The following is a 20589-nucleotide window of genomic DNA, read 5'->3' as shown; positions in this document are numbered from 1 at the left end:
CAGACCAGTGAGAAAGGGAGGCTGTCCCACGAGGAGGTCTGACCCAGGCAGAGTACAGAGATTGGGTCTGGAGTGGGGGCTGACCCAGAGGGCGCTGAGCAGGGGTTCCAGGAACGGAGGACAGGGCAGAGGCAGGCAGATGCTTTGGGGCTGGGGTGGGCAGGAGGGCAGACCCAAGAAAAGGTACTCCTCTGTAGAGTCTCCTGGCCTCCCTTCCCATTTCTATTTTGGAAGGGACAGAGGCCATGGTGGCTGCCCTCCCCTGGGGAAAACAGTCCAGGGGGACAGAAAGGACTTAGCCAGCCCTGCCTCAGGGAGCCAGGAAGAAGACAGAGAGTGTGGGGGTGGTGCAAGCAGGATGCCCCTGAGAATTTGGGGAGGCTCCTCCAGGGTTCCCCTCCCCCTGCCATTCTTGGTCCTCGTTGAACCCCAGGTCAGGCCTGCTCGGGAGGTAGTATCACTGCTTTGCTTGTGTCTGACTCCTGATGTCTTGAATTAGAATCCAGCCTCCCTTGCTGATGGCAGGGTGACCTCAGGTTGATGGCAGAGCCTTCTCTGTAAGTCACACCTACCTGGCCAGGAGCTGAGAATGAAATGAGATGTGTGTGGAGCACACAGAAGGTGCTCACCCTCTCTCTTCCTCTTCCCTGGGAGGCACAGGGAGGAGCACTGGAGAGAGAGTCCCTGCTGTGCTTTCCCTCTTCAGCATGTACCCACTGAGCACCTACTATGTGCCAGGAACTCATGGGCTGATGGCCTTAAGGCTCAAGGTTGCCACTAGGTCAAAATTTTGAATGGAGTTAAATGAAATCCAGAGACAACCCGTCAGAACACCCAGCTCTCCTTTGGCCTTGAATGAGTCACTTCACATCTTTAAGCCTGTGAAAGTGGCCAACAGTACCCACGTGGCGGTGGGGAGGTTCCAGGGCACTAATGCGTGCAAGTGCCCCGAGAGCGCCTGACCCAATACAGCTCATTCCTGGGGACGTCCTCTTCTTCCCTTTCTTCCACAAGCCCAGGCCTGGGTGCAGAGTGGCCACTCAGAAGAGGCTCCAGGACTGGAAATGGTCAGCTCTGGGAGTTCTCGCCAGGGTCGGTGCCGATTGTGGGGAGCAGCTGCCCCGGCCACTCGCTGGCTATCGGGAACTCCAAGGCATCCGTGTTGCTGGCCTTTCCCAGGGGAATGGTGGCCTGGGGATCAGAGTGGAAAGCCCACCCACCTGCCCTGTGCCTTGTGGTCCCAGTTAGGCCCTTGCCATCAGGCCCTGCCAGCACCTATCTGGCCAGGGACGTGGCCCACACTGTCCCTCCAGCTCCTCTGTCGCTGGCAGCTACACAAATAGCTTCTTTATACTGACCGGCAACAGGGCCAGCTGGACATAGGGACTGTGGGTCCACTGGCGACTGGGGGTGGGAACGCAGAGAACTTTCTGCAAACAGACTCTGTCCACCCCCTGCCGTGGCCCCCTTTAACCTAGGCAGGTGGCAGAAAGGTGCCCACAGGACGCTGGTTCCAACCCACTTGAAAGGGGCGTCAGCTCTGGGGAACGAGGATTGCTGAGGGCCTGGCTGTCGTGCTGGGTGGGAGGAGGAGGGAGGCCAACCCACACTGCCCAGCTCAGAGCAAAGGCCTGTGCGGGCCACGTCTAGGGAGAGAAGGTTACTCTGTGTTCAGGTCTGGCACAGGGTTTCAGCCCTCAAGCTCAAGCAGGAGCGGAAAAGAGGTGGTGGGATAGGGAAGATAGAGGGGTGCAAGGGTGTGTGTGTTTCCCTGAAACCTCAGCCCCAGAAGGATGGTCCCGGTATGCCTAAGGCCCCCGAGGGCCCCTTCCCTTGCTCCCAAGGCCACAGGATGAGCCCCCCCACAGAGCCCTGGAGTCCTGCTTTGCAGTTATGTCATGTTCAAGGGTGTCTCGGTTCCCCCTCCTTGTAATTATTACCCTTCCATTGTAACCAGTCTGCTGGTTAGCTACCCTTCCACAGGGAGTCCATGGCAGAGCTGACCCTCAAACCCAGGTCTTTGGCCTCCTAGAATAGGGCTTCTTCTGTTGGCAACAGGCAGGAGGCATTTATCTTTCAAGTGTTTTTGATCATCTTTGTAGTATGAGACGCGGGGCCATGGAAATGGACACAGCTCGGCCCTCACTGTGGAGAGGTCATGGTCTGAGGGGGAGACAGCATGGACGGGGCCTGGCTCGCTGCTGTGGGAGGCAGCAGAGTGTGATACAGAGGAGCCCAGGCTCTGGCTAGCACCCTGGCTCCTCCCCGACCTGCTCTGTGGCCTGGAAATTAAACACCAAGACCTCAGTTTCTTCACCTGTAAAACGGGGCTCATAACAGCTGCCAATCCAGTGGAGATGGCAGAAATGAAACAAGTGATTGTATGTGTGCTGGGCCATCCACACCCGTGGGCTATTCCTGTGAGGTAGTCAGGGAAGGAAGGCTCTCTGGAGAGGTGGCATTCAAGCAGAGAGTGAGGCAGGAGCCAGCCACTGAAAGGCAGTGAGAGACCAGGGCGGTCAGGTCAGAGAGATTCCCTGAGACTGGGGCAGTTATAAGGAATTGAGAGGAATCGTCTTCCTGGAGACTGACAGTGTTGACCAGAGCTGGGCCAGAGGAGTTGGGCCTGGTCCAGTGAGTGACCTTGAACAGTCATGAACCCGTTCTACACTTCAGCATCAGGTGAGGAGGAAAATTTGGTTCTCTGGGGTCCCTTCTGGCTCTGACATTCTGTGATCTTACCAGGACCAGCTGGCTATTACAATAGTCCAAGCTTGTAGCCACCTGGATCTGGAGGCTAGTGGCCGTGGCAATGAAAGTCACAGATACAGTCAGATGTGGAAGAGACAAGCATTCTGCAGGTCATGTGACCCTTCCCTTTCACAAGCCCTGTAGATTGGGGTTCAGGCACCACTTGACTTTGGGTGTCTTAGTTCATGATCTGTGTGTATCTGGCTCCACCTTGTGGCAACATTGGGCATTACAGTTGCCAGCACCATGGCAGAGGTCTGTAAATTCGGTGGATACTGCCCAAAACTGCCAGACCCTTCAGCATGACCTGTCTTATTTAACCATCAGTATAGTCCTGTGAGACTCATGCTTCCTTTTTGCAGATGAGGAAGCTTAGGCTCATATTGGTTAAGTTACCTCTCGGCTAGTAATTGTCGGAGGCTGGATTCAAACCCTTCCAAATTCAGATCTGCATCACAGGGGTGTATGATGGAAAAGCACAAGCACAGGGGCCATGGCCAGGATGACTAGCTCCAAATTGCAAGATGGGACACTTTATCTGACCATAGGGCTGAATAGTTGAATCAGGACCCCCTGGTTGCTGTGGTCACAGATGGGAGCAGTTGAAGGAACAGCTGAGGGGCACTTTCCATATCTGGGAACTCTTTAAGGGGAATCCAGGCTTCTTGTCAGCCCATATCTTTGAGAAGGTGCAAGGCTCAGGAGCCCCTGGGCCAGTTCAGGGTGCCTTCACTGAGACCCCTCCCCTAGCTCAAGGGTTCCCAGGAGGGCCTTCCTGCTGTGGGATCAGACCTCTGAGTTGCTTCCAGAACCAGACCCACTCACTATGTCTTCTGAAAGGGAAGCCAGGTACTGTCCAGACTGATACCTGACTTTGGTCTTGGGTCCAGCTGCGACCCTAGCACCAGACCAAGCCTTCAGCCTCTTACCCGCTCTGTAGCATGTGGCCCATTTGTTACAGGAGGAACCCTGAATTAATGTGAACCCCCTTCCCCTTGCCCCACCCCCAGGACACACAGCCTGAGGTGCTCACTACCTGAGGCTAGGCAGGAGATTTTATTTTCAAACAGCCCTACTGAAATATAATTTACATAAAGCAAAATTCATTTTAAGTGTACAATGAATCCAGCAATTATTAGTAAATTTAGAGAGTGGTGCAGCCATCACCACAGTCCAGTTTTAGAGCTTTTGCAGAGCCCTAGAAAGATCCCAGAGGGAGGTTTTTATTTCTTCCCAAACTCTAAGGCTTAGGAGACCCGTTAGCATCCTTTCTGTCTTCTCCAGTCTGGAGACTGACTTCTTTCCTCAATCATGTGCTGCTCTGATTTCTAGACCTTCTGGTACTTCCAACTGCTTTGGCCCTTGCACAAATTGTCCCATAGCCCAGGGGCAAGCGGGCAAGGCCTACTTCATCTTCTCGGCGCAGCAAGTGTGTGGGCTGGCCCTTGAGTAGGGGCCGAGGGTGGAGGGGTGAGGGTACCCACCTTGCACTTTATTCCCATCCCCAGGAAGTACACACACAGTCTGGCCCTGCAGGTCAGCTACACCGTGACTTCAGTGCTTACTTTCCCCAGGGCATGTCAGAAGGCCAGTGGGCACAGGCAACAGACCTAGGGGCTAACTACAAGATGCCCACCTTCCTGCCAGGGCGAGTGCTAGGCAGCCCAGGTGTTTGGCAGAAAGCAATTGACACGTTTTAGCTCATTTAATTTTTGTACCTATCCATGAGACGGGTACAGTTATTTTCTCCAATTTACAGTTAAACCCACTAAGGCAAAGCAAGGTCATGCGACTTGCAAAGCCGATAAGTGGCAGAGATGGCCAGAATCCGGGTAGTCCAGTGAGGGACCTGGCTCTCACCCTCAGTAAAGCTCACTAAGTGTTTAGCATGTTACATGGCGTATGCTCATAATAAATGGGACCTATTATTGCCATCGCCTTTGTTGAGGGGCTGATATGTGCTGAAGGAGAAGCCAGAGGCCTGGAGAACCAGTGCCCACAGAGCACTCACCGCTCAGCTTACAGCTACGTGAGTTGGCAGTTTCTGGAGCCATCAAAGCAGCCCCTACCTCCCTGGCTGCATCTCATTGAGAGGCAGGAGGGGAGGGCTGCCCCCTCTCACCCGGTCCCAGCCTTCAGAGCTCAACATTGCCCAGACATCCTCCAGCCCCGGCTCCGCCCTCGCATTGCACTGACGGGTTCTGCTGGGGGGTGGGGTGTTGATTTCCCTAAGGTCACCCAGAGAAACTGGATTCATACCACGTTTTTTGACGTGTTCCTTCTGGCTCTCAGAAACTTTCCCAGCTGATTTCCAGAGCATTCTGAATGCTGGTGCATAGAAGGGCACCTGGAGGCCTGAGCTGAACCTTTATGGAGACTCAGATCAAAGCCAGCCTGATGGACAGGGAGGAGGGGCTGGGCCGTGGTTGGACCTGATAAAATTATGCAGGAGCAGGCTCCTGACTACAGAAAGGTATGCCTGCCAAGCCAGAGAAGTCAAGGTTAATAGCAGGGAGTGCTCTGGCCCCCATCCCATGCAGGAGAGGGCACCTGTGAGCCTGTCTTACTGGTCAGAGCCTCACAGAGACCTGCAGTGCCACAGGCAGCCACCTTGAGAGCCAGAGGACAGAGGACACCAGTCATATCTCTGGGTAAAGACCCCACTATGTGTTGGTCATGTGCTAGTTCCAGCAGGCTGTGAGGATCTTGGGAGGCAAGTAGGGGAAAACTTTATACTAGAGACGGGGAAAGGCAGGTGTCTCAGTTTAGGATCCTACAGAAGCAGATCTGGGGATGATTTGAGCCCACGCAGTTTATTTGGGAGGTGACACCAGGAGACACCAGTGAAGGAGTGAAGTAAGGCAGGGGAGGGAAAGCAGCCAAAAGTAGTTCATGATCAACCAGATGCTCATGGGCCACTGGGGCTTCATCCCACAGGAGCTCTGGGAGCTGACCAAGAACTGGTGGTCCCACCCAATGGCAGGGGTGCTGGGCTTTTATGCACCCGCTGTGGTTTCTTCCTTCCAGCTCTCCTGCTTCCCCCTCACCCCCTCCAGTCCACCTCCAAAGAGCAGCCAGAGGGGGCTTTCCAGAGAGCCTGTGTAAGCTAGCGCTGACGTGGCTTTCCACTGTGCTTAGGATGACTTCCAAGAAGGTTCCCGGTGGCCTGGGCCTGGGCAGGCCTGGTTCCCTCCCCATCCCCATCCTTAAGGCCCTAGCCCCCGCCCCCCTCATCCCATCTGCTCCTCAGAGTCCCCTAGAATCCTCACCTCCTCAGACCTCCCTTTCTCTCCATCTCAGCAACCTTTCCTTTTCCTTCACAGCTTTTTTTTTTCAAGTTTATTTATTTCGAGATGGGGGAGGGGCAGAGAGAAAGGGAGAAAGAATCCCACGCAGGCCCTACACTGTTAAGTGCAGAGCCCGACATGGGGCTCAAACTCACAAACCACGAGATCATGACATGAACTGAAACCAAGAGTCGGATGCTTAACCTACTGATCACCCAGGTGCTCCTTCTTCAGAGCTTTTAACCCAGTTTACCAGTTCGTTTTATCTAATTGTCTACTGCCCTCCCCTGAGGCAGGGGATGAGTCTGTTTTATTCAATGCTGAGACCGCAGGGCCTGGCATGTAATGGGTGCTCAGCATAAGCCTGTTGACTGACAGACGAGCAGCCCTGGGGGGGTCCGGGGCTGAGGCCCTGAGTTTCTGCAATGAGAATGTGGAGACTGGACTGAGGTTGTGCTGGCCCGAGCTCTCAGGAAGGCCTGCATGGGGGGGGGGGGGGGGCCAGCGCCCTCTGGTCCAGGAGGGCAGGCTGTCAGGTGCACCCTGACTGTCAGTGAGTGCGAGGTGGTCAAGCAAGCCCAATGGAGATGCTCCGGCCGAGAATGCAGGGGGAGCTTGGAGAGGGAGCGAGACCCTTGCGGGGGGGTGGGGGGAGTTGTGCAGGGAAGGATGGGGAGCCTGACCTCCACCTGGGGGTGCCTCAGACAGATGGGGAGGGAGAAGGCCTGGGCTGATGGAGGCCTGTGAGTACAAGCTCGGAGGCTTTGGAGCAGAAGGGTGGGAAGGCCGATAGACAGAAAGGATGCAAAGATCAAGATCCTGACAGTTCCAGGCACTGGCTTAGGAGTCAGCCAGCACTGGGTTCAGATCTCAGCTCGCTACTGAGCTAGCGCCTTAAATAGCTAGCACTCCCTGAGCAATACATCTGCCCTTGTTCTCAGACTCGGGCCCGCAGAGAGACAGGCAAAGGAGGCAGTAAGGCACTGCGGTCCAGCTGGGCAAGGGAGAGACACATCTGAGGCAATAACGCGTCCTGCAGCATAATGCAGGATGTCAGGAAGAGCATGCATTCTCACTGTGAGGGCCCAGTAGTTTCCATGGCAACCCTGGGTGATGTCACAGCCATGGGATGGAGCACAAGACTCCGAGGCCATCCTCACAAACGGAGGAGAAACGCACTGAGTCATCAGGGTGAACTCCCCACATGGAGACTGTTCAAGACATTGGCATTTTATACAAACTAACATGCACACACGCTGACCCACCCGTAATCACGAAGGAAGACCCTCTAAAGGAAGCAGCACTTCCTCCGGGCTTCCTCCGGGGATTGAGGGCCCCAGGAAGACAGCTCAGGATAATGCTGCAGCTCTCGCCAGCCCCTCGGAAGCAGCCCTGAGCCTGGTTGTCAGCGGTCAGGACGTTCGTGCATTTGTTCGGCAAACACCTGCTGTGCCTCGCCCTGTGTGAGGCCTGGGGAGATGCGGGCCCCGTCCCGGGCTCAGAGTGGAGGGGAGGAAACAGGAAAGACATCATAGTAATGAGAGAGCTGCAGAGGAAAAGAGGGTGCCACACCAGGTTCTGGGGGTGTCAGAAGTGGCATTAGGCTGGGAGGTGGGGACGGGAAGGAGAGAAAGTCAGAGGGAGGCAGAGCCCAGGACAGCCACGAGGCCTCGTCACTGCTCCCAGAATTCATGGCCACTCTGCTGAGAGAAACAGCCCCTCTGGAGACTGTAAAACCTGCCCGTGCGTGAGGCCGGGCTGTCCTCGGGCCGCACACCTGGCCATGGGCCCGCTCACTTAGCGGCACAGCCTCCAGGAAGCAGCCCGGGGCTCTCTGCACAGGCCGCTACAGTCAGGAGCCACTGTGCCTCTCTGAGCGGGTGATCGGGGACACAGCACCACGTGTCGCAGCCAAGTTTCCTCTTCCTCAAGGCTGTGCTCACACCAGAGCTGAAGTTGTGACCTTCCCAAGGAAGTGTCCACAAGTCGATGGTGTCGTTTTGGTGTTTCTGGCCCTGAGGCTTTGCCTTCACCTTACCTTTCTCTTTCCCGCCTACTCCTAATTTAGCTCATCTGGATTTTACAGGTGTCCTTATCAGCCACAAGGTGGCAAATGATTTGAGCACTACCTAAGACAGCTTGGGCTCACTGGCTGTGTGACTTTGGGCAGGTTACATGCCCTCTCTGGTCCTCTAGTTCTCTTCTGTAACATGGAGAAAATAAGAGAACCTACGCATAGGAATGTTCTGAGGATAAAATGAGCTGTTATGCATCAAGGGCTTATTTTCGTACCTGGTATAGGGTAATGCTTGGAAAAGTACTATTCTCATCAATTATAGTATAATAATAATAATAATAATGGCAATAATAGCAGTATCCCATCCCCTCCCCCCCAAGCCCGCTACACACACACTCATCTTTGGGAAAGAAGGACTCACTCAGGGTGGGAGGGCTCTTCAGTGGTGACTCCTACCAAGGCCTGACCAGCCCCCTCCCTCATTCACCCCATTTACCGCCATGCTTTGGGGTAACCAAGGACTTACGCCTGCTCCAGGACCACAGAGGACTTCCGGCAGCAGAGGCTCAGGCTATTATCCAGCAAAGGATAAAGGTGGTGGCCCAGGGCTGGCCCACTGGGATCTGTAATGGGTGTTCTGGAGAGCAGTGAATTCACTGGTTGGAGCTGGGCTGACTCAAGGAGAGAGGAGGTTCAATGCTGAAAGGAAGCTGGCATCCAGGCCTCCGGGCTTGCCCCTCCCGCGGCCTGTCTGCGGCCTGGAGCTGGAGGCCTCTTTGCAGTTCAGGGGTGCCTGGGTGGCTGAGGCAGTTAAGCGTCCAACTTTGGCTCAGGTCATGATCTCACAGTGTGTGGATTCAAGTCCCATGTCAGGCTCTGTGCTGACAGCTCAGAGCCAGGAGTCTGCTTCGGATTCTGTGTGTGTGTGTGTGTGTGTGTGTGTGTGTGTGTGTGTGTGTGTATGTCTCTCTCTGTCCCTCCTCTGCTCACACTCTGTCTTTCAAAAATAAACATTAAAAAAAAAAAAAAAAAAAGAACAGTCCAGTCCAATACCTTGACTTTTTCAGTCAAGGAAACCATGGCACAGAGAGAGCTGCCATCCCCCAGCTCATGCTGCTGGTTCAGATACTGAGCCTGAAACCCAAGTCTTGTGACCACTCCCCACCCCCCCCCCACCCCCCCGCGGCCACTGGGCGGCCCGGTTTGATGTCTTTCGAGACTCCTGGGTAGACCCTCTCTCTCACATGCTGCCCAGGGAGGCAATAGTTTAGGAAGTGCCCTCGGGAAGCCCCCAGCCTGCCCTGGGCCCAGGCTGGCCTGGAGCATCCCAGGTCTCCTGGGCACAGAGCCCTTCTGTCCTGCGTCCCCAGTGCCTGCTGCTCAGTGTGTGGCGGCCGCCCGCCCCTTCGTGGAGCACCACCACTTGGTGCAGCAGTGAGGCCAAGGGGCCTGGGCAGCCTGGCAGCCTGGGATTCCCAGGGAAAAGGAAGTGTAACAGTCATGCACATGGTGAGGGGTCTCAGACCACTCAGCTCTGCCACCCAGCAGCCACGGGGTCTTGGCAAAGTGGCTTCACCCCTCTGAACCTGGGTTTCTTGTCTCTAAACAGGCACCTCCAGCCTTGGCCCACCCCACTAGGGCCAGCCAGGCCAGTCTCCCCATGTCCTTACCAAGCTCCTTCTCCAGCAGCCCCTCCCCTCCCCCACCCCCAACCACTGGGCCTGTGCAGGGCTCTGTGACTAGGGTGTGGGGACAGCAGGATGGGCTGAAGGCTCAGGCATTCTCTCACCTTTACCGAGCCTACTGTGCACGGAGTTCTTCATAGGCGTTAACTTGTTTTATCGTCCAGCCGTCCAATTAGGTGGGTCCTGTTGGCCTCTTCATTTTACAGAGTGGAAGTAAAGACAGAGACACTCAAGAGAATCTGGCAGAGCTAGGATTTGAATCCAGGCAGCTGCACACATATGCATCCCCCAACATGAGCCAAAACAAACCTTCCCACCAGAGCCACATTCAGTGCATTGAGCCAGGCCACACTGTCCAATGTATCAGGTTATACACTGTGGCCATTTAAATTAAATTTTTAATTAAATAAGATGAAAAGTTGAGTTTTTGGGTCATACTAGCCACATCCCAAGTGTTCGACAGACCTAATGGCTGTGGCCACCAGATTGCACAGTGTAGATAGAGGCCATTTCCATCATTGATCACAGAACTCTATTGGGCAGCTCAAGGTGGGGCACCTCTAAGTGTTCGGGACAAAATTGGGACATTCGGTGCCATTTGGAGTCAAAATCAGAATAGGCTTTCTGGGCTGGAAGGTTGTGAAACACCAGAGAGGGCGGGGGTTGGGCGGGTGGGGAGGGCTGTGCATGAAGAGGCTAGAAGCACAAATAATCCTGAGTTCTCAGCCTTGCTTCCCCACTGCTAGCTGTGTGGCTCCAGGAAGGTTACTTAACTTGTCTGAGCCTCATCTGTAAAATGGGTCCAAAGCACCTGCCTTGGAGACAACATCAAGTAGATGTCAAGGGGGGGCCTGGCCTGTCTGGGTGCTCAGTGCTTGTGCATTTGTGATGTGGATGGAGTTTGAGAAAGTCTGGGAGATGCAGGGTTCTCTCGCTGTAAGAGGCCACCAAATGGGTCCCAAGAGCCCAGGCCCTCCCCAGTGGTGCAGGTGAGCTGCGTGCCTAGGAGAAGCTTGGGGCCTTGCTTGGAGCATTCTTTCCCATGGAGGCTGAGGCAGGAATAGGCACAGCTGGGCCTTGGACAGGCTCCTGGGCATCTGTAAGAAGCAGAGTCCTTAACCCAGCTCAAAATTAGGCTAGGGCTGGAGAGCGTGCATCGTTACCGCCAAGGAGCAAACCAGAGTTCTGCTCAGCAGTGGGGCCCCAGTGTGTGGCACACCCACAGATCAGGTGCACTCCTGCAGAAGGGGCTACTGTAGCTTGGGGAGCAAAGCGGTCCTCTGTCTGCCCTGAAACAAGTAGCCATCCCAGCGCCTGAACCGGGAAGAGCAGAACCGCATGGAAACTGGATTCTCAGCCGCAGAGCTAGTGCTGCCACCTCGTGGGGAAAATCTTCCATTACAAGTGTCATCCCTGGGTTTCTCCCAACAAGTTTCTTCTAAAATCTAAGCTATTTGCCTTCATTTGAGTCCAGCCCCAGCTGGATGTCCTGCCCACCGCCCTCCCTGCCCCCCCCCCCACCGCAAAAAGCAGATAGCCTCCCAGGGGTCTTCTCACCCTCCACTCCCAGCACACAGACACATGCACCCATGCACAATCCCATATCCATTCCTACCCCTGCCCCTTTGCTCACATCGTCCCTTCCACCCCAAACTTCCTTCCTGCCTCTGTTCTTTTTAAATATTCATCTTTCCAGGATAGCTCCAGAGCCCCCTCTTCTAGACAGCCATTCCCAACTGCCCTGGACCACTCTGACCTCCCCTTTCTCGGGAATTCCTGTACAACAAATCCTTTGGACTAGGCTTTGGGACATTTCATCACAAAGTGACTGTATGTTCTCCTTTCCTGGGTGTTGGTCTTGTCACTCCAACCAGACGGTATACTCTGTGAGGGCAGACTGTGTTTCTCACCACCCTTCTGCTCAGACACAAGACTGGCTTTCAGCCACCCTTCAGTTCAGACACGGACGGGTGGGTGGACCGACAGAGCACTGCTCTCCGAGAGACCGGGAGGGCCTGCACACATGGAACACCCTCTCTGCCCTCCTGTCTAGGAACTTTGCAATTGAACCCCAGCACTGCGTTTTTCACTGCCCCTTCCGCGGTTCCCCAGGTCTGGCATGAAGTCCCCAGAAGTCCAGGGAGACCCGCAGCTAGGCAGCAGAGAGCACAGGAGCTCTGGTAGCCTGTGGGGGGCTCACACACCTTGTGGCCAGAGGGCGGAACAACCTGGCTTCCCCTCTAGGAAACCAGCTTTGTGCCTGCATCCCCACCCTGCCCCCTCCTCCACAGACTGCTTGTCCGTCAACACGTGGGTGGGACTTCTTGGGATGCACACAAATGGGAACCCAGGCCTGTTGTTCTCATGGTCCTGAGCCGGCCCCCCTCCTGGGGCAATGGAGCCAGATTCTTATGAATCCATACCCATGAATGAGCCAGTCAGCAATTCCTTTATCCTGGCCACCATCCACACTCAATCTAGCCCCTGCTGTGAAACCAGACTCTTGGCCAGGGGTCCTCTCCACTTGCCAGGTACTGCTGTAAGAGCTCTGCACATTATCTCGGGTCATCCCCACAACAAAGGTAGGATACTTGTATCCCCCCTTTGACAAGGGAAGGTGTAGGAAGGTTACGGAACTTGCCAGTGTCACAAAGCAGCAAATGGCTGAACCGGGCTCCACCCCACCCATACTTTTAACCCTGTACTCTGAGGCCTGGATACAGTGGAGCCATCCCCAGGCTGGCAGGACGCTAGGGCCTTTGCCCAGAATGGTGAGTCCATTCAGAGGAGACAGACAGACAGCGAGTGCTTTGTTTTTCTTCTGTGGACGGAGCAGGGGCAGAGAGGCTCTGGGGTGTTCGGGAGATTAGCACAAGGCCTGGGAGGTTTCTGGGGTGTGGGATAGCCCTGGCACGGGCCTCTCTGGGACTCAGCCTGGGGGGTGCCCGAGACCCCTTCCCTCCCCAGGAATTCAGCTTTTTCACCCAGGGCAGGAATTCCGGCCTCTCTCGACTGTCCACATGGCCACAATGGGGCCCATTCTCAGGACCCTGGAAAACACTGATCATGTGGAGAAAGGACGGATTCTTGTTGGACACAAGGGCCCTCAGTGCCACAGTTTAGATCAGGGCACAAATGGGGGCAAAGAACAGCATTCATGCCCCTTCTGTCTGTCTTCCCCAGCGGTCGCTGCCCCTCGGGACCATTCCGTGCAAAGGCTCTCAAAAGCCAGAACAGAAACCCAGCTAGGGGTTAAGTGGGGTGGGAAAATCCCCCAGCATTCTCCAGACCTCAGCTGACCTGAGGTCCCTTCACTCAGACTCTCCTCGATCGGCTCCTGAACCGACATATGCTCTGTCCCACTGCACTGGTTTCACAGACAATTAACAGGCTGTGAGGGCGCCTGGAGTACCTTTGGTTAGCAATGGGGAAACAGGTCCTGAGCATTTGTTAGTGTCTTTAGAACTTTTTCTGCCATGGTAACAAACTTCCCATCACAAGTACAGGTAGACGAGTAAGTAGGTAGACATCTGAGACAGAAGTTCCAATAATTACCTCACTGTAACTGACTCCATCGTCTTGTCTGTCTTTTTAAAATGCTTATTGGGACATACCAAGTTGGTTTCAGAACTCACTAATATAATAGGTCGCAACGTGTCATTTGAAAAGCATTACTTTGAAGTGGCTTTCCCGGGTCCACGGGGGCAGAGCCGGGCCCAGAACCTGGGGTCTGTTGATGTCAGTGCCAGACTGGTCACTAGCTCTCTCCCATCCTGCCCCCTCACCGTCTGCCTCATCTCTTAACAAAAATCTTCCTCCAGTCACACTCTGATCACATCCCTCCCTGGCTCTGAAATCTTCTGGATTTCACAGAGGGACATCAGCTTCCCACCCCTACACCCACCCACCCCCTGCCCCCCAGCCCAGCCTTTCCCTGCCCCTCTATCTGCTCACCCACCCAGTTTAACTCTTCCTGTTTGGAGATGCTTGTTCCTGGTTCTAGAGCTTTCTACTCTTTACCCTCTCCATGGATCCAAATACTCCCCAGGCCTTCAAGGCTCAGCTCAAAGTTCACTGCTCCTGGAAGCCTGTCTTAGATGTTCTGCCCAGATCTCCCTTTTCCCTGCATTTGAAGTAGAACCACACCTGTGCTTCTTGGAAGGTCTCACAATGTCAGGTTTCTCCTGCCTGTGGCAGGGGCTGAAAATGTGCTTACTGGTGGATAACGGCAGTCAAAAGATCGTTGTTACATATCTCGAGGGCTCCATGTCACTCCCCTGGTCACAGCTGCATACCCTCACTCCAGCCTCCGTGTTCTAGGTCCAACCCGTGTCCCCTGAGACCACTGGGCTCTCAAGGTCACCCACGGCCAGCCCTCTGGCAAGCCAGCAGGCCTCTCAAGCACTTCCCTGCGGCAGCAGGCCCTGCAGATGGGCATCCTGGGCCGAGCAGCCAATGTCAGCCAGCAGACGGGAGGGTGAGAACATCAGGCTGGAGGTTCGGGCGTGCGTGTCCTTCTCTGCCAGGGCACTCTCTAATGGAGAGTGGGAGGGAGAGGGGGTGGCAGGCGGCGGAGGGTACGGCCCCTGCAGCACGCAGAGTTCTGCCTGGCAGGGACTCAGCATCCTTCCACAGAGCTGGCCCGACCACACTGGCATTTTCTCCTATTCTCTCCCTTGCCTCAGCGGTGCTTCCTGGCTTTGCCTCTCACTCCGGGATCCCTGACTGGCAGGATTCCCCTGCGAGAGCCTGCCCCCGCCACTTGTGCATCCTCTTCTTGCAGCCGGTTCCCTGGTGGGCATCAGTGGGGGGTGGGGGGGGGGCACTGCATCAGAATGTCACTTGAGCTTCAGGGCACTGGGCAAACCACTTAAGCCCTCAGGACCTCAGTCTTTTCCTTCGTAAAATGGATTACCACCACCTCGGCCTATTTGAGAGCACTAAAGGTCAAATGCCTGCCGGGAATTTTCAAGGGAGGGTAGAGGGTGGAGAAGCTTGTGCAAACATAGGTGTCCAGCAGGCAGGCGTTGTTAACCGCCTTTCCTGCGTCCAGCCTCTTGGTCTTGACTGTCTCCAGCCCAGCGCTCTCACTAGCAGGTCTGCAGAAGGAGTGCAGCATCTCACCAAGAGAACTGAAAGTGGAAACAAAGGAAAAAAAAAAGTGACCTACCTGGGTGCCATTGGCGTGAAAATGCAGGACCTTTACATCTTATGGTTTGGGGCTTAGAGACTAGGCCACTCTGGGAGGTTAAAGGCATCAGTGAGTCTAGGCATGCCAATCCCTAGGGGTCAATGTCTCCCTGAAAATATGATTGTTGTTGCCAGATGAGCTCTGTTCAAATGTTCAGTGTGTAGAAATGGGCTTTTCGTGGGTGGACTGTGGTCGGCAGAGAGCATAGTGCTTGTTTTGTGTCTGTAAAGGCCCCAGCCTCTGAAAACGAGGCTGGAGTCGCCCCTACCTGGTACCGTGCTGCCATCATCATGGTGAGGTCCTTAACAAGAAGCCCCTTCCTTTTGTTTCTGAAGGGCTCTTGCAGATGTACGTTTAAGCAGACCTTGGCCATTTGGGTAGCAGCCTGGGTCGGTTGCAGGTATGAAAGACTAATAGCAAAGACAATTTATGTGGCATTTTCTGTGCCGGGCACTATGCTCGTCCTTTTATGCACACTGTACTTTTCATCTTCCCTAAATCTTAAGGATTTGGAACTATTATTACCCTCATTCTACAGATAGAGAAACAGAGGCTCAAGATGACCACCCAGCTAGCAAGTAGTGGAGGGCTGAACTGGGCTCTGTCTGCTTCCAGAACCCGTCCTCACTGGGCATCCCAGAGGCAGGGCCAGGAGCTGAACTGTTTATACCCTGGGATTGTGGTGGAGGGGAAGTGGGAGGCCTCAAGGAGTCCGGTTGAAAGGAAAGAAGGGCGTGGTGCTGGCTTGGAAGAACTCCACCCCTCTCCCTGAGCCAGGGCCAGACCCATGGACCAGAGGGTGGCCCACTGTCCCAGTTTGAGATTTTCCCAGTTTGACCCCTGAAATTCCCATGCCCCGGTTTGCCTGGGATGGCTGGTCGCCGTACCTGTGGTCTTTAATCATCCTCCAGACCAGCTGCAGTGGAGGCTGAGTGGCTCGGTGGAACCTTGTCAGGACACAGCCAGGGAGGCCTTTGCAATTACATTAGCTTCTGGCGATGCTTGAGGGAGACTGGCCTTCCCCTCCCCTTCTGCTTCCTGTGGCTCCCTGGGATATAGTGATTCAGCAGCAAGCAGGAAGGAGGCTAGACTGTGACCTGCCAGAGTGGAATCACCGGCAGGGTGGGGGCTGTCAGTACCAGCTCAGGGCAAGAATTGGAGCTAGGAGGGCCAGCGTAGGAGGGGATCTTGAGTTGTTAGGGGGCTGGACCCCAGCAGAAGGCCCTGAGGCCCTGCCCAGGGCAGCTGGAGGTGGGCGTGCCCTGCCTTCCCCCACCAGGCCCTGGTATGTGAGGGATGGGGGAGTCCCAGCCATTGGATACCTGCCCAACCAGACACCTGCAAGAAGTTCCATATTAGGGCCGTGCCTGCTCAGGCTGGAAGCCAGATGCTGTGTGAAGGATTCCAGTACCTGCCATTCCCACCATTCAGTCACAGCCCGGCCACTGCCAGGGGGAGCTCCACTCCGTTGACCCATGTGCTTCTCAGGCCCCCAGGACCTGGTGCTCCCCTTCCTTCCTTGCATGCACTGCTCCAGGGATGGCAGCGTTTAAGGATTTGAGCCCCAGAGCAAGGCCTGTGTTCTCAGTGCCCAATCCCAGCCTCAGCTACCCACCCTGTGACCTTGAACAAGTTGTCTAGCTTCTCTAAGCTTTACTCTCCTCACCTGCAAACCGGGAAGCCACACCTCCTATGGGGGGTCCACGTGGGAAGGGCTTATACTTTGGTTAAAGGACAGGCAGGCCGGGGATCTGTCTGGAATCTTCTTTGGCCCTGCAAGCCCATTGTCCTTACTAAGCAGAAGTGTTTCTTAGTGGTGGCCGGGGTTCTGAGACAAGGGTACAGGAACTACAGTGCCCCTGATGCCACTCCTGCCTGTCAGGTTGTGGTGAAGGAGTAGAGCTCTTGGCCAACGCTTGTCAGAGGTGCAGATTGTGTGGTTGATTGGGATGGGACTCCACGTCTGAATTTATAACCAGCTCCCCGATGATCCTGTTGAATGACCAAGCTAAGTATTGCTGACCTGGGCATATGGTGCAGAAGAGGCACTTAGCACCTGTGAGTTATGTCTCCCTCCCACTCCCAAGCCTCAGTATGTTCCCCTGTCCCTGATCATGACCTGCCTGTCTCCCCTCTTGGTGCTGTTGACAGGCTCTAAGAGAATCCTGGGCAGTGGGCAGCTGCACAGACGAGAGGAAGTAGGTGGCTATCACTGTGAGGAAGTCACCCCCTGTCCGGACTGCTGGCAGCCAGTGGATGGTCAGTGAGCCATTGTGGTCCCAGGGCCAGAGGTCTTCTCCTGCAGGACCAGCAGGAAAATAGTGGGGCAGGGAGGGACAGCTTCTGAGTGCCATCTGGTTGCTGCCCTTCTTCAGGCCTCCCGCACTCTGTAAAAAAGCCTGAGAAATGAATTCCTCCTTGGGAGTGGCAAGTCTACTAAGCAGAACATAGCCACCATATAATGCTCTCCTGACCCTCCCTGAGAATTCTCCCCACAGTTGAGCTTCAAGGGGCCCAGGCAGGCACTCTGGGACACGGTCTCTCCTGGTCTTCCCTTCTGCCCTAGGGAAATGAGCATGCCCGGACTGCCAGGTAGGGATTGGAGAGCAAATGGGAACTCCCCCACCTTCCTAACTCCTTTTAGAGGCAACAGATGCACACATCCTCCTCCGCCCCACCCACCCTGTAGTTTTCATTCTTGCAGATAGGTGTATATACCATTGCTCTTCCCTAAGTTGGGCAGTCTTTGGCAGTGTCAAAAGTGTCAGTGTCTGTTTCTTCATCTGTAAAATGGGTGTGATAGGACCTTCTCTTAGTGTGGATGTGAGGATTAAAAGCATGGAATGCTAAGGAAATTCTCAAGCAAGATGGGCGGGTAGGGGGAAGGTATCAGAAATGCAGGTTCCTGGGCCTCAGCCCCAGCCAGCATTCTGATTCACTGAGGTCTGAGCCCAAACTTTAGAAAACTTAGGAGCCTAGGAGAGGCAGAACCCCTTACTTGTCTTTGGCTGTGTGGGCAAATCACTTTGGTGCTTAACAAACTCCCCAGAAGTTCAAGCTCCCCTCCTAGACCTCCAGAATCAGAATCTCAGGGAGTCTCCTTGAGGCTGACTGTCTTTGTTGTGAACCTGCCGTCCCTTTCTCTACGAAATCACCTCCTTCCAGCTGGCAGACCTAGCTGGCCAGTTCACTTAGACCAAAGTCCAGCAATTGGCATTTTCTTTGATTCCCCCAGGGAAAATAAAGGCATTTCCTCTAGTCTCCACATAGATCCACAGCCAGCCTTGCCTGAACACTGAACAGAACCTCCAGCATCTCAGAGGCCTGAGAAGCTCCCCTGAGGATTGGTGAATGGAAGTGGTTGTGGGAGGGGCCAAAGGCAGGAGCAGGGGCAGGATTTGGGAGACAGCGCCATCCTGAGTCTGGGTTAATTCCTTGCTGGAGGGTGGGGCAGGCCCCAGCCTGAGGTTAGTCCAGAGCAGATTATCAAAGGTTGGGAGGTGTTGAGTTATTGCCATTGACAAGATTTGAACCCAGTACTCAGAAGCTCAACTTCCATACCTATTATTTCTGACCTGGCAGTTACCCCTGCATTGTGCTGTGCCCTCACCCCTGCTGAATCTCCAGTTTCCCAGCCTGAGCCCTTAAGGAGAAAGACCTATCTGTTCAATATTCAGCCTACAGCCAATATATATCCACACCTACACCAGGCCCAGGGGATGTAATGGGAGGAAGCAAGGCACAGTGTGACCTCAGGGAGCCTTGGGTCTAGGGCAGGGGCAGACTTTAATCAAAGGGCCATACAAATCTGTGGTTACGCAGAGGCCAATAGGAGATGAGATGGGGAGGATGTTGAGGAAGACACGCTGAGGATGTGACATTTCACTCGTGACTTGAAGTCTGAGTGGGGATGAGCAAGCTGTGCAAAGAATTGGGAGGGGAAGCGGTCCCCTCTCCAGGAGAGAGGAGCAGGCTCCCAGCGCCCGCAGGGCCTGGCTTCCAGTGACCACCGTCCAGGGCCTCAGTTTCCCTATTTACGAAGTGAGAACCTGGCCCGCCCTCCCCCACCCTCTGAGAAGCGGGAAGGTGCCCACCCAGCCCCTCCTGTCGAGCCGACCGGGGGCGGGGCGGGGCGGGGTCAATGGTGCCGGAGGCGGGGTGGGGCGGGGCGGGGCGGGGCAGGGCAGGCGGCTCGCGCCCGGGGCCGGACTGGCGCGGGACCTGCGGGCAGGCGCGGCGCGCAGTGCGTGCGGCTGCGGAGCGCGCGGCGGGCCGCCAGGATCACATGAGCAGTGGCGCCGGGGACCGACAGCAGCCGGCCCGTGGGTGCCCTGCAGCCGCAGCGGCGCAGTCCCGCGTCTCTGCCCGGCCCTAACCATGTCTATCTGTTGTTGCTTCTTTTTCAGGGACTATGGCAGTTCCAAGAGGAAATCAGGTAAGGGAGCCTCCGGGCGTTTTTCCCTCCAACCTCCCCTCCTGCTTTGCGCTCGCGCGTCTCCGATCCTGCAGCTGACTTTCTGGGGGCTTGTCCTTGCCGCCCGCCCTGGTCCTGCGGGGCATGGGCTCCCTTCACCTGTCCTCCTCCCCAGCCCGTGGCCCCTAAGCTCTCCGGTACTCGCACATTCTCCTCCCTCCGAATGCCTCAGGTTCTCCCGGGTTCTCCTTGTGGGAGTGGGGATAGGTGCATGGGGGATGTGGGGGTGTCTCGTGAAGGGCCCCCGCAATCCAGGCAGCCGGATCCTACCCGCTCTCCCCCCGGGCTGCAGTGCCTATTGCTGGGCACTGCTTTGACTTCTCCCTGGGTGCTTCCCGTGGTGCGGTGGTGATGAGAGGGTTAACGGAGACGCAGGGTTTTCCCCGTGGGAAGGTGGGGTCCTGGACTGCAAAGGGGGTCGTACTTGAGTGACTACGAGTTTTTAACGCCTGCAACGCAAACCCTCCCTTCTTCCCCCGGCTCTGAGCTTGTTCTCCTTGCTGCAGGGGTGGGGGCTCTGGGTGGTCGCAGCAGAGGCCGGGATGGGAGGGAGCGGACCGGCCCTGGCATTGGGCTGACGGGTGCCAGGGCCCACAGAGAGTTTGTGAAGGGGGTGGGAATAAGAAAATCGGGGCAGGTCCTCAGACACTGTGCTGGACGCTGACCACTGGGGTCAGAGAAGGATTCTCCCTGGATGGAGGAGGCGGATTCTGCACCTGCCTAGGTGGGGGTGGCGCGAAGTTAATTGGGGGAGGGTGGTCCCTAGGAGTTAGGGCTGTGTTTGGCAGCTGGGCGGTGAGGGGGTGGGGGCGGCAGACTTGAGCTATCTGTGTTGGCATATGTGTTACCCGTATGGGGGTGGTGAGTTATGGGGATGGGCAGCCATCTGGGGGTTCTGGCCCTCTGGGATGTGGGAGTATGTATAAACACGTGGCTGACGTTATTGGCTCCCATGGAGAGATACCTGTATTGAAATGCGTTGGCCAGTAGATGTCTTACACACAGTAGAGGTGTGTGTGCCCATGTGTGATGGATAGAATGTGAATAGGGGTAGGTGTAATTGTGTTGTGTGTGTGCCTCTGAGTATGGTTTAGCATGTTTTGTGTATGCAAGTGTTTGCTTCTATGTGTATTGGAACCAGAAAGGTTGTGTCCTGGTTTACGTATTGGGGGGGCACATGTGTA

The 20589-nt window shown here is 55.4% G+C and overlaps 1 protein-coding gene across 7 annotated transcripts in view; it reads left to right on the top strand.

The window, feature by feature from the left end:
• The window catches only part of SH3PXD2A (SH3 and PX domains 2A), a 235228-nt gene that overhangs the window by 136741 nt on the left and 77898 nt on the right, over positions 1-20589 (top strand). For 6 of the 7 annotated variants that reach the window (XM_027062986.2, XM_027062987.2, XM_027062985.2 and 3 more), the window contains one exon: positions 19338-19366. In XM_027062986.2, the coding sequence (XP_026918787.1) occupies positions 19338-19366 (29 nt within the window). Of the gene's footprint in view, positions 1-19293; positions 19367-20589 lie in introns of those variants that run through there. The other variant, XM_053207339.1, reaches the window with a different exon arrangement.

This window comes from Acinonyx jubatus, chromosome D2 (genome assembly GCF_027475565.1).
Source record: "Acinonyx jubatus isolate Ajub_Pintada_27869175 chromosome D2, VMU_Ajub_asm_v1.0, whole genome shotgun sequence".
NCBI lineage: Eukaryota > Metazoa > Chordata > Mammalia > Carnivora > Felidae > Acinonyx > Acinonyx jubatus.
The sequence above is the reverse complement of the archived record's forward strand: the minus strand, read 5'-3'. Positions and strand labels throughout refer to the sequence as shown.